Source organism: Capra hircus, chromosome 2, assembly GCF_001704415.2.
Source record: "Capra hircus breed San Clemente chromosome 2, ASM170441v1, whole genome shotgun sequence".
NCBI lineage: Eukaryota > Metazoa > Chordata > Mammalia > Artiodactyla > Bovidae > Capra > Capra hircus.
This window is the reverse complement of record NC_030809.1, coordinates 50,718,943-50,732,383: the sequence shown is the minus strand read 5'-3', so window position 1 is coordinate 50,732,383 and position 13,441 is coordinate 50,718,943. Positions and strand designations below refer to the sequence as shown.

The following is a 13,441-nucleotide window of genomic DNA, read 5'->3' as shown; positions in this document are numbered from 1 at the left end:
TCCGTCCTTCTAAAAACATTTTCTTTTCTTGGACTCTGGTCTGCTGTGGGGTGTCAAATAACCCAAAAGCACACGCTCACCGAGAGGAAAAGCTTAACTCTGCAAAGCTGGCGCCGTAGGACCTCCGGGAGGTGAGTGGGCGGAAACTACCTATCCCGGCGTGCCTGGCTCGCGAGCACAATGGAGCCCTGTCGTCATCCGGGTCACTGGGCTGTGCGTTCCGTGCGCGCCGCTGGATTCCGGCCTGGATCCCGCCCGGGGCGGAGGGCCCTGTAGGGCCGGGAAAACTGCGATTCCCGGCATGCCCTGCCACGGGTGCGCAAGCGTACGGGAGCTACCGCCCCGGGGAGCGGGTAGGTAGAAAGTGGAGTCTTAGTTCCATGGAAACCAGCCTGCCTGATACCCGACAGAGCCACGGGCGGCAGAAGGACTGTGGGGCGCTGGGAGATGCGGGGTCATCGGAGGCGAGTCGGTGGCTCAGATAAGGCCCCCGTCATCTCTCCCTGCCGCCCTCTCCCCTCGCTGGCGGAGTTTAGTCTCGCCCTCTTGACCTCAAGACCCTGGGGTTTATGGCACTTCTGCACTGGATTCGGTTAAAAACCGTTTAGGAGCGAGGTTTGCATTGACCTGGCTCCAGCGAGGGAAGGATAGCCACCAGAGAGGGTCTGCCGATAAACCTCAGTACAACTTTTCTTTACATGTTAAGTTGGCGTTATAGGTTCCTGGGAAAACCATTTCGACGTTAATTATTTCTTAGTTTTGCCACCTGTTATTTTCCTTCGCTTGCTTGTTAGCTACTAATTATGTTGGAACAACTTAATTTTTGCTCAACTATCCCCGTTTGCTACCCTCAATATCCCATGTACTGTCCGGCTCTGGAGATAGAAGTGGTTAAGAATATGACCTTAGGTGAAGCTCGAGTTAATCAGACTTGAAAGTCTCACGGAGCGCCCAGGGCTAGGTCTTTGAATCTTTTCTGTTGTTATCCAGTCTCCACGGCTTTAAAAGCCATGTTGACAACTTCAAAATGTATATCCCTATTCCACCTGTCTCTGCTGACTCCATATCTACAAGTTCAGTCATGTATTGGGCATCTTTCCTGTTTTAAATTTAACATTTCTAAAACAACTCTTGATCTTTCCCCGAAAACTTGTTCTTCCTAATAGACTTTCATTGTCTCAATTAATGACAACACCCTCCTTCCAGTGCTTCCTTTCCCACCTAATCTATGAGCCAAACTTGTCTTGAAAATATGTCTGAACACTGACCTCTTCTTACTTCTTACTGTTTCGTTGCTTAAGCACCCTGGTCCTAGCCCTCGGCATCTCCCCTGGATTATTGTAGTTGCTTTCCAGTGGGTTTTCCTACTCCTGTTGTCTTTCTGCCATCTTTCTGTTGTCTTGGCTACCATCTGGGCAGAGTGATCCAGTTAAAAGTTAAGTTAGATCCCAGCACTTCTCCATTCTAAAACCTCCAAGTGCTCTGAGAATAAAGGCAGACCTTTACAATAGCCTATAAATCACTGTGTAACACAGTCCCTCTCACCTCATCTCCCAGTATTCTGTCCTTCACTTTGTCCTCCCCAGTCAAACTGACCTTACTGTTCGCAGACCCATCAGACATTCTGACTTAAGGTCTTTGCACTATATTCATTTTTTCTGGACTTTTCTGTCCCCAGATATCCACATTCATTCCTGTACCTCCTTCACAGGTCTTTCCTTAAATAACATCTCAGTGAGGCTTTCTTTGAGCACTTTATTTAAAATGGCAGTCTATACCAGCCTCCATCCCATCTTCTTTCCAACTTTTTCATCATTGTACTTACCACAAATGAACAAACTAAACATTTAACTTATTTCTTCATATGGAATATAAGTTCCAGGAGAGCAAGGAGTTTGTCTCTCTAGATCATTGCTGTATTCCTTGGTGTCAAAACAGTTTCTGGTTCATGATGGGCATTCAGGATATGTTTGTTGGACATATGAGTTAATGAAGACAATATTACTTACCAGATTATTTTTTAGTGATTGTGATAAGCAACACTGAGTCCCTGGCCTGTTTTTGGAACCAATAGCATATAGTTGTAGTTATTGCCACATAGAAGAATGGAGCTCGTGTCTGCAAAAGCAAATGTTGCCTTTTCAGAATCACCTGACTTACTAGATATTGCTTATGACATTTGTCTTATTGAAGCCATGCTTTCAGTGAGGTAACCTGAGCTTTTTGAAAATACTTTCCCTAAACATAAGGACAGAACTGTATTAATTTGATAATGACATTTATGAAAGTAATTGTGAATTAACTTTTTTAAAAATAAAATCTTATATCTTAGTGTTTTTATTATTGTCGCTTTCAAACTTCAAGATTTTAGGATCAAGGCTGCATTCAATGATATTTACTCCTTTTCAGAAATAGCATAGCACAGATACGTTCAAGCTATATAGTCTCTTTGTTAGAATGTTAGCAGTTAAAGCTCTTTTGTTGTAAGAGAAGTTATGGCTTCTATCCCCTTATGTTAAAGAGTTGAAAGTCTATTATAACTTAATAACTTATAGAATTGCAAGTCTACTGAATATAACATCATAAAGTTCTGGCCACTGGCTCCAGGTAGCCTGTGGATTGTGTATGAAGGCATGGTATCTCTGTTGCCTTTGCTTGGACCCGCCCGATAAGGGAGGACAGGCAGGGGTAGGAGTATCTGCAGTGAAAGTGAGAGTCTCCCCTGACTCTAAACCTGAGCTCAATAGTTTCACTTGATCTCAAGTCCTTCCTTTACTCTTACTCTAACAGGCTCTCAGGGACTTCTTGGTGGCTGTTAGCGCTGTCTTTGCTGTTACTGCTGGGCCATCATTGCTGCTTTGTTTCTGAGTATTCTCCTGACCTTAACATTGTTTGTTTCCCCATGTGGAGAGGGGATGGGGAAGAAGAATTTTAAACTAACCCTGAGACCTGTTTGTAATAAATCCTCCAAGGGATAATTGGCTTGTTTAGTTTTTGAATCAACCTCTTAAATGACCTGAACCTCAGTGATAGACTAAGAGAATATTAAAGCTAGATCCCCTGCACACCATCAGCTGGTGGCCCAGGCATCTCGATCTCTCCTCCTTTAGGATGAGTTTTCTATAAACCTCCTGTCCCTCAGAGGCTGGGGGCCAAGTTTATTCTTCCTTTTTGTTTGAGAGTATTTTTTTCTTTCCAGAAGCCTGAGAAGCTCCAGTATAGTTCAGGTTCAGGTGGGTGTGAGCGATGATGCCAATCAAATTCTTACCTAAACGTATATAGACTTTTCTCTTTCCTAAGCGAATGAAGCAACTTGAGTTGTTTTTCAGCTTGTTTTTTTGGCTGAATGCATGCACATCCTGTAAAGTAATGTAAGCATTTTGTACATGCTGTGGGTACCTTGAGGAAATAGCAGCAAAACTATGACATTTCAATAATTACATGAAAAAAATTTAAGTGGAAATCTACATCCTACTAAAACTAGATGGGGAACTCATAGTCCATTTTCTGTATTTTTTTTTCCAAAAATGAACTTTTATATCTGTGTTAGTATTTTTGTCTGACTTCTTTTAATCAGACAATCCTTTTTATTATAACCAGCTCCCTGGGCATAACAAGTTGCCCCCAAAATTGACCTTCCCTCCCATCTCAGGCACCGCTTGTCATTTTCTTTATCTCCTCCTCCTCCTCATTGGTCTACCAGCTATTACCTGGGACTACTGTGTATCCCAGGAATACTATTGTTGCAAGAAACAGGAAAAAATGACTAACGAAAGTGTATATTTCTCACATAAGCAAAGTTCGGAGGTTACTACTTTTAAATGTCAGGTTAATCTGAGTTACTGTCGCCTTTTCCATGTTCTAAGATGCTGGTGATCTCTGGCTTTGTTTATATGTAACAGTGAGGCACTGCATGGCTGACTTTTCTGAGAGCCTTCAGAGCTCTGGGCTTCACACAGGAGGAGGAAAGGACTGGTGCCATCATTTCTATTCTTTTTATCAGGAAAAAAACATCTTCCCAGAAGCTTCTTGAAAACTGCCTAAAGCCTCTTTGGCCAAAACATGTCACCTGGATGTGCCAGCTATAAGGGAGGGTAAAGATGTGAACTTTTCAACTTCTTTTGGAGAGAGAGGACAAAGGAGCCAGCTGTCTATCACAAACCAGATTAAACACCCTTTTCTTACTTTATCTCACAACCCTTTGTCTGGTTTATTTCTATGTTGGCAGTAGCCAGACAGCAGGTGAAAGAACGTGGAATGGAGGGTAAACCCATGTTGTCTTTTTCATTGCTACTCCTCCATTTTCTCCCCACCCTCTACTGTTGGTGGTTCCCCCAACCCTGACCCTCGTTTCATGGCAGTAGAACCAGTCCTGGGGTTTATCTTGTGGCTCTTGTATTACCTGAGGACCACTGTCCTTGCTCATGTGGTGACCTGAGCAGGAATCTCGAAATATGGCTTTTCCCCAGAAATGTAGATAAATCTCACTTCATATCTTTGTGTATCCAGAGACTCCACTGATACCTGCCTGTACTTTTGTCTTTCCCTTTAAGAATGCATTGAAAACATAAAAGCTTCTTTATGCCATATCCTTAAGCTGATTCTTACCAGAGAATCTGTTATAGAATTCAGAAAGGTTATGTGTGAGAAACGCATTATGTTTTATCAGTTCAGTTCAGTCGCTCAGTCATGTCCGACTCTTTGCGACCCCATGAATCGCAGCACGCCAGGCCTCCCTGTCCATCACCAACTCCCGGAGTTCACTCAGACTCGCATCCATCGAGTCAGTGATGCCATCCAGCCATCTTATCCTCTGTCGTCCCCTTCTCCTCCTGCCCCCAATCCCTCCCAGCATCAGAGTCTTTTCCAGTGAGTCAACTCTTCGCATGAGGTGGCCAAAGTACTGGAGTTTCAGCTTTAGCATCATTCCTTCCAAAGAACACCCAGGGCTGATCTCCTTCAGAACGGACTGATTGGATCTCCTTGCAGTCCAAGGGACTCTCAAAGAGTCTTCTCCAACACCACAGTTCAAAAGCATCAATTCTTCGGTGCTGAGCCTTCTTCACAGTCCAAATCTCACATCCATACATGACTACTGGAAAAACCATACCCTTGACTAGACGGACCTTAGTCGGCAAAGTAGTGTCTCTGCTTTTGAATATACTATCTAGGTTGGTCATAACTTTTCTTCCAAGGAGTAAGCGTCTTTTAATTTCATGGCTGTGGTCACCATCTGCAGTGATTTTGGAGCCCCCCAAAATAAAGTCTGACATTGTTTCCACTGTTTCCCCATCTATTTCCCATGAAGTGACGAGACTGCATGCCATGATCTTAGTTTTCTGAATGTTGTGCTATAAGCCAACATTTTCACTCTCCTTTTTCAATTTCGCCAAGAGGCTCTTTAGTTCTTCTTCACTTTCTGCCATAAGGGTGATGTCATCTGCATATCTGAGGTTATTGATATTTCTCCCAGCAATCTTGATTCCAGCTTGTGCTTCTTCCAGCCCAGAGTTTCTCATGATGTACTCTGCATAGAAGTTAAATAAGCAAGGTGACAATATACAGCCTTGATGTACTCCTTTTCCTATTTGGAGCCAGTCTTTTGTTCCACGTCCAGTTCTAACTGTTGCTTCCTGACCTGCATACAGATTTCTCAAGAGGCAGGGCAGGTGGTCTGGTATTCCCATCTCTTTCAGAATTTTCCACGGTTTATTGTGATCCACACAGTCAAAGGCTTTGGCATAGTCAATAAAGCAGAAATAGATGTTTTTCTGGAACTCTCTTGCTTTTTTGATGATCCAGCGGATGTTGGCAATTTGATCTGTGGTTCCTCTGCCTTTTCTCAAACCAGCTTGAACATCAGGAAGTTCACAGTCCACGTATTGCTTATGTTTTATAGAGAAGCACAAAGGGGTGAAATCTTGATCAGAAGCATAAAATGAGACTAAAAAGAAAATTTGTACACTTTGACCTTCATCATTCCATTTCCCTTAGCCCCTGGCAACCACCATTCTATTCTGTTTCTATGAAATTGGATTTTTTTTTCCATTGGTTTGGTGTTTAGATTCCATATATGAGTGATATCACACACTTTTCTTTTCCTCTGTCCAGCTTAGTTCACTTAGCACATGCCCTCCAGATTCATCCTGCAAATGGAAGGATGGCCTCTCATGTGGCAGAATAACATTATAAATCACATCTTTATTCATCTACTGAAGGACATCTAGGTTGTTTCCATATCTTGGCTGTTCTAAATACTGTTACAGTGAACATGGAAATGCAGATACTTCTTTAAGATACTAATTTTATTTCCTTCAGATATTTACCCAAGAGTGGGATTGCTGGATCTTCTGGTAGTTCATTTTTAATTTTTTGAGGAATTTCCATACCGTTTTCCATTATGTCTGTACCAGTTTACAGTCCCACCAACAGTGCATAAAATTCCCTTTTCTTCACATCTGTGCCAATGTTTGTTGTCTTTTGTTTTTTAAAAAAATAGGGAGGGGGGGTTCAGGATTGGGAACTCACGTACACCCGTGGTGGATTCATGTCAGTGTATGGAAAACCAATACAGTATTGTAAAAAAAAAATATATATATATATATATATATAAAAATAATAAAAATTAAAAAGATAAAAATCTAAAAAAAAAAAATAGCCATTCTAACAGATGTGAGCTGCTATCTTGTGGTTTTGTTTCCCTGATGATTAGTGATGATAAGCATCATTTCATGTACCTGTTCACCACCTGTAAACCTTCAATAGAAAAGTGTCTTTTCAGATCCTCTGCCCATTTTTTAATTGTATTGTTTCTTCGCTACTCCACTATATGTGTTCTTTATATACTTTGGATATTAGCCCTTTAATATGGTTTGCAAATATTTTGTCCCATTCAGTAAGTTCAGTTCAGTTCAGTCGCTCGGTCGTGTCCGACTCTTTGCAACCCCATGAATCGCAGCACACCAGGCCTCCCTGTCCATCACCAACTCCCGGAGTTCACTCAGACTTACGTCCATCGAGTCAGTGATGCCATCCAGCCATCTCATCCTCTGTCGTCCACTTCTCCTCCTGCCCCCAATCCCTCCCAGCATCAGAGTCTTTTCCAATGAGTCAACTCTTGCATGAGGTGGCCAAAGTACTGGAGTTTCAGCTTTAGCATCATTCCTTCCAAAGCCTTTTCAAATAGGAGGATCTAGTGTATAACATGGTGGGGAGAAGGCGATGGCACACCACTCCAGTACTCTTGCCTGGAGAATCCCATGGACAGAGGAGCCTGGTGGGCTGCAGTCCATGGGGTCGCTAAGAGTCAGACCCAACTGAGCGACTTCCCTTTCACTTTTCACTTTCACGCATTGGAGAAGGAAATGGCAACCCACTCCAGTGTTCTTGCCTGGAGAATCCCAGGGACGGTGGAGCCTGGTGGGGTGCCTTCTATGGGGTCTCACAGAGTCGGACACGACTGAAGTGACTTAGCAGCAGCAGTGTATAACGTGGTGACTATAGAAATGAGATTGTATATTTGACAGTTACTGTGAGAAGGTCTTTAAGCATTCTTGCCACAACAAAAAAGTTAGCTACATTAACTATACAAGGTTGTTAATTTTGTGGATGTAATTATTTTGATTTTGGTCAACATTCTGGAAAGTATATGTATGTCAAATCACATATACACTTTATATATATATTCAATTTTATATTTGTCAGCAATGATTTGAGCAAATACCAGGCGATAATGAAGGACAGAGGATCCTGGCATGCTTCAGTCCATGGGAATCACAGAGTTGGACATGCGTTAGCAACTGAACAATAACGTCCCTCAATAAAGTTTTTTCCTTTTATTTAAGTAAAAAGAAATAGAAAAGCCATTCTCTGGGACCTGTAGGGGAAAGATAGAAGGTAATTGAAGAGCTATTCCATGATGAGAAAATGTCTTCAATGGCTATAGCAATATTACGTTGGAAAGAAGCTCAGCCTTGCCACAGTGCTCCCCTACCCCTGCCATGGTTCTTAAATCCTGCCATCAATTTTAAGACTTACTTAATTCCTTCATTGGTTCCTGGGGACCATCTTCAGTGACTTGAACCTAAGGTAGTCCCCACTTCCATTGCCTGGGAGGTAAGGAGAAGAGAGAGTAATTACACACCAAGTTGGGGAGAAAGATGTGTTAATAATATCCCAAGTGGGGCCTTTGTGAGCACATTCTCACAGGTACAGTATTGCTAGTGATGGTTAAGGTTTACAGTTTGTTTAGTGTGGAAATGTCTGTACAGGATGGAGTTACAGGAAAATGTTCTTAAAGTTTCCACCACTGATCTTGTCATTGAACTTTGGAAATGTGATTCAGTGGTAAGAATGCTTTTAAGCTAATTCTACTTCTGTAATTAATACGTGAAAGAGTAGTGTCGCTACTCCCAGTTACTCTTGTGTGTTCTTGAGGGAGGAGTCTGGTAATTTGATGTCAGTAGCTGTAGAAGGAAATGGCAGCCCACTCCAGTGTTCTTGCCTGGAGAATCCCAGGGACGGGGGAGCCTGGTGGGCTGCCATCTATGGGGTCGCACAGAGTCGGACACGACTGAAGCGACTTAGCAGCAGTAGCAGCAGCTGTAGAAGAGTTTTTGCTATGAAGTTTGCAAGTTATTTTTAAAAGTCACTGCTTCAAGGTATTTGATAAATCTATTTTATGTCAACTGCTCAGAGGTCCAAGTACTGCAGAATTGTTTTTATCAGAAAGTTTGGATGGCAACATGTTAAAATGAAAATGGCTGGTAATGAAAGAGGTAATAACTCCCTCAGCCAAGTTATAGATCCTAGTGCATGTCTAATAGCAGCAGACAGGATAGACTGTGATCAGTAGTGAACTACCCAACAATCTGTGGCTTATAACAACATAAGTTTATTGCTCACTCACACTGTGCGTTATGAATGGGCCACAGCTCTGCTCACGTCATCTTTACTCTGGGATCTTAGCCTATGGAGAAGACCCTATCTGGGATGTTGCTCATCTTACAGAGAAGGGAAAAGAAAGAGCTGATGAATGACAAGTTGGCTCTTAAAGTTTCTCTGTGTCTGTTCAGTTGCTTCAGTTGTGTCTGACCTTTGTAACTCCATGGACCATAGCTCACCAGGCTCCTCTGTCTATGGGATTTTCCAGACAAGAGTGTTAGAGTGGCTTGCCATGCCCTTCTCCAGGGATCTTATTGACCCAGGGATCTTCCTGACCCAGGGATCAAACCCTCATCTCCTGTGCATCTTCTGCATTGCAAGTGGATTCTTTATCGCTGAGCCACCTAGGGAAGCTCCTTAAAGCTTCTACCCACATTTAATTGACTAAAGCAGGACACATGGCCATTTCCAAGCTAAACAGGACTGGGGTGTATAATCCTCCACAGAAAGGGGCAGTTGCTATCTTGAACAATAATATAATCAACTACACTAATATTGTAACTTTATTCTCAGGTGCATATGGAAACTACAATGTCCAGACCAGTCCTCTCTCCAACCCGCATCAATGCTACAGCTTCTGAAACATTCACAGTACTTCAGCAAAGGATGAGAATAGTTGAAGAACAGACCAGTTCTCTGAGGGATGACCTAATAATGTTGGACTTTGGTGACAAAAGGTAGCAAATGAAAAATGAACACTGTAGGTTGAGTTTTGCTTCACTGGTTACAATAAAGAGTCACAGTATGGATAGTTTGGCAGTTGAAATAAGTATTTAGAAAATAATTGAGAAATAACCATTTTGAGTAGAATATTAATTAGAAAATATTTGCAAGATAAAGGGTTGTCCTCCTTTACTACCACTTGTAAACAGGTATTCAAAGTGTGTTATATTCAATACTTGATTAAAAACAAATGTAATTATTTACATAATTAGAAAAAATTTGATCCTTTTTGTAACAATAGACTTTTATATTAGTTAAGATTAACATCTCACTTGATTCATGCCGTTAATATGATCTGTATTTTCTTTCTCCAGATTTATTGTAAATTAAGAGAGAGGTTTTAAGTCTTAAAAAAAAATTCATAGTTTAGAATGCTGCTGCTGCTAAGTCACTTCAGTCATGTCCGACTCTGTGCGACCCCATAGATGGCAGCTCACCAGGCTCCCCCGTCCCTGGGATTCTCCAGGCAAGAACGCTGGAGTGGGTTGCCATTTCCTTCTCCAATGCATGAAAGTGAAAAGTGAAAGTGAAGTCACTCAGTCATGTCCAACTCTTAGCGACCCCATGGACTACAGCCTACCAGGCTCCTCTGTCCATGGGATTTTCCAGGCAAGAGTACTGGAGTGGGGTGCCATTGCCTTCTCCGAGTTTAGAATGAAGTACTCAAAAAAAGAACTGTGTTTTTCCTTTGTGCTATAGAAGAAGTTATTCCCATTAAAAGTTAGATTGTTAAAGGCCTGAAGAATATGGGTGCTTACACAGCCAATATTGAATTTACTGGTGTGATTTTCTTTAAAATTACCAGAGAGATGATATGGGATGGGAGGTAGGAGGGGGGTTCATGTTTGGGAACTCATGTACACCCATGGTGGATTCATGTCAATATATGGCAAAACCAATACAGTATTGTAAAGTAAAATAAAGTAAAAAATTAAAAAAAAATTTAAAAAATTACATATATATATTTTCCTGAATGTCTCTTATGAAGATCAAAAATTAGTATGATTGGTGTTATAGCACCTATAGAGTAAATAACTGTTCAGCAGTTACAAGATTAAAATTGTACCAATGTTGAGTATGTCAGAACAAAAAAGGAATTTTTATTATGTCTTTGTTTAAAAATTTTCTAAGAAGGATGTGAGTATATTGCCTCCATGCTAACTAATTCTTAATTTTCTATTATAGAATTAGCATTTAGCATGTTTTATGTATCACTTGTTTTTACATACAAAGCAAGTTTACGAAAAATTCAGATTAAAATAACCATTAAAATGTCAGTAACGTTTACCCATCGCACACTGGTCTCATTCTCTTTACCTAGTTGTTGTCATTTAGTTGCTAAGTCATGTCTGATTCTTTGTGACCCCATGAACTCTAGCCCACCAGGCTCCTCTGTCCATGGGATTTACCTAATAGTTCTCTCTATAGTTAAATTTGCAGAGGCTATCAGATATTTGTTAACTAAAGAACTTACTGTTTATTCTCAGTAGAAATGCAACATTGACTCAATGGTTTCAGTTTCAGTTCAATCACTCAGTCGTGTCCAACTCTTTACGACCCCATGGACTGTAGCACACCAGGCTTCCCAGTCCATCACCAACACCCGGAGTTTATTCAGCCTCATGTCCACTGAGTTGGTGATGCCATCCAACCATCTCAACCTCTGTTGTCCCATTCTCCTCCCGCCTTCAATCTTTCCCAGCATCAGGGTCTTTTCAAATGAGTCAGCTCTTCACATCAGGTGGCCAAAGTATTGGAGTTTCAGCTTCAACATGAGTCCTTCCAATGAACATTCAGGACTGATTTCCTTTAGGATGGACTGGTTGGATCTCCTTGCAGTCCAAGGGACTCTCAAGAGTCTTCTCCAACACCACAGTTCAAAAGCATCAATTCTTCCATGCTCAGCTTTCTTTATAGTTTAACTCTCATGTCCGTATGTAACTACTGGGAAAACCATAGCCTTGACTAGATGGACCTTTGTTGGCAAAGTAATATCTCTGCTTTTCAATATGCTGTCTAGGTTGGTCATAAGTTTTCTTCCAAGGAGCAAGCATCTTTTAATTTCATGGCTGAAGTCACCATCTGCAGTGATTTTGGAGCCACAAAAAATAAAGTCTGTCAATGTTTCCACTGTTTCCCCATCTATTTCCCATGAAGTCATGGGACCAGATGCCATGATCTTCATTTTCTGAATGTTGAGCCTTAACCCAACTTTTTTACTCTCCTCTTTCACTTTCTTCAAGAGGCTTTTTAAGTTCTTCTTCACTTTCTGCCATAAGGGTGGTATCATCTGCATATCTGAGGTTATTGATATTTCTCTTGGCAATCTTGATTCCAGCTTATGCTTCATCCAGCCCAGCGTTTCTCATGATGTACTCTGCATAGAAGTTAAATAAGCAGGGTGACAATATACAGCCTTGACGTATTCCTTTTCCTATTTGGAACCAGTCTGTTGTGCCATGTCCAGTTCTAACTCAATGGTTGGGATTACTTTATAATATTGTTACATTGGCATCTTTGTCCAGGGGCCAGTTGGAAACTCCAGAATGTTTAGAACAGCCTATGAGCCAGAACATCACTAGACCTATCCAGAATGAGATAATTTGCTCAGGAAAAACAAATATTTTGTGGAAGAACTGTGAGTTCCTGGTCAATCGAATGTGCCGTCTGGAAAGTCTCATCCAGTCCTTGAAGATGAACATCTTCCGTCTGCAAACTGAAAAGGATTTGAACCCACAGAAAACAGGTACAGAGAGAAGAGAATCACCAGAAATTTGGTCCTGTGTGGGTGCTTGATGAGTTTGTGATTCTTTTCCTCACCTTCTTTAAGCTGCTTGATGACCCTTCTGTCCTGTCTGGTAGATTTTCTGAAGGAAAGACTGAATACAATACAGGAGGAGCATTCCAAGGACCTCAAGCTGTTGCAACTGGAAGTGATGAATTTGCGCCAGCAACTGCGAGATGTAAAAGAGGAGGAAGACAAAGCACAAGATGAGGTGCAGAGATTGACTGCGACTCTGGAGATTGCCTCTGAGACAAAGGTTTGTGTCCAAAGTTCTGGATAACAAATTCACCATTATGTGTTAGCTGGAGGAGGCAACAGACCCCAAAAACTGCCTTTTAAAAATAGGTGATGTTGATGTGAGAATTCTTGACATTTGAAATTTATCTCCATCGATAGTGTAAAGCATTGTGTGCTATTAGTAACCGAATATTTATAGATCTCTTCTATGTGACTTTTGAGGACTCAGAGGTGTGAGGGAGTCTGAGTTCTTCAAAAGCTTATATGCTTACTGGGAGAACAAGGCATAACAGGAAACTAAAGAGAAAAGATAAGAGTATAAGAAATAATATTAAAGGATAAATGTAAGCCAATATCGCCAGCTAAGTGTTTTATGTTCAGGCAGATTTAAGAAGATGTACATGTCTTGTCTAGAACAGATTAGGCTAGGCTTCAAAGAAGAGACAGGACCTGAGCTGAACCTTTAGAAGGTAAAGCGGAGAGGTGTGGACATTTCAAAGAGCACTCACAGAGGCAGCAAAAAATAAAGACTAAGGAAAGAAATTTGTCTTCCCTCCATAGGCCAGGCAGTATAACAGAGATTATTTTGTGTAAAACATGTTACTTTGCTTAATCTCTGCAAAACCTCAAGGTTAGGGTATTGTTGTCCTTATGTTAGTGATGAGAGGACTGGGGCCCAGAGAGAGGTCACTTCTCTGAGATCACACTTCCCTGTATTCTTCCTGTATCTCAGATTTGAACCTGCATCTTTCT

At 41.4% G+C, this 13,441-nt stretch overlaps 1 protein-coding gene across 1 annotated transcript in view; it reads left to right on the top strand.

Annotated features, from left to right (window-relative positions):
* CCDC150 (coiled-coil domain containing 150) overlaps positions 213-13,441 on the top strand; it is a gene marked incomplete at its 5' end in the record, with an annotated part of 93,055 nt that continues 79,826 nt past the window's right edge. The window contains 4 exons of the mRNA XM_018066597.1: positions 213-353; positions 9,457-9,620; positions 12,192-12,412; positions 12,529-12,707. Of these exons, the coding sequence (XP_017922086.1) occupies positions 213-353; positions 9,457-9,620; positions 12,192-12,412; positions 12,529-12,707 (705 nt within the window). The remainder of the gene's footprint in view (positions 354-9,456; positions 9,621-12,191; positions 12,413-12,528; positions 12,708-13,441) is intronic.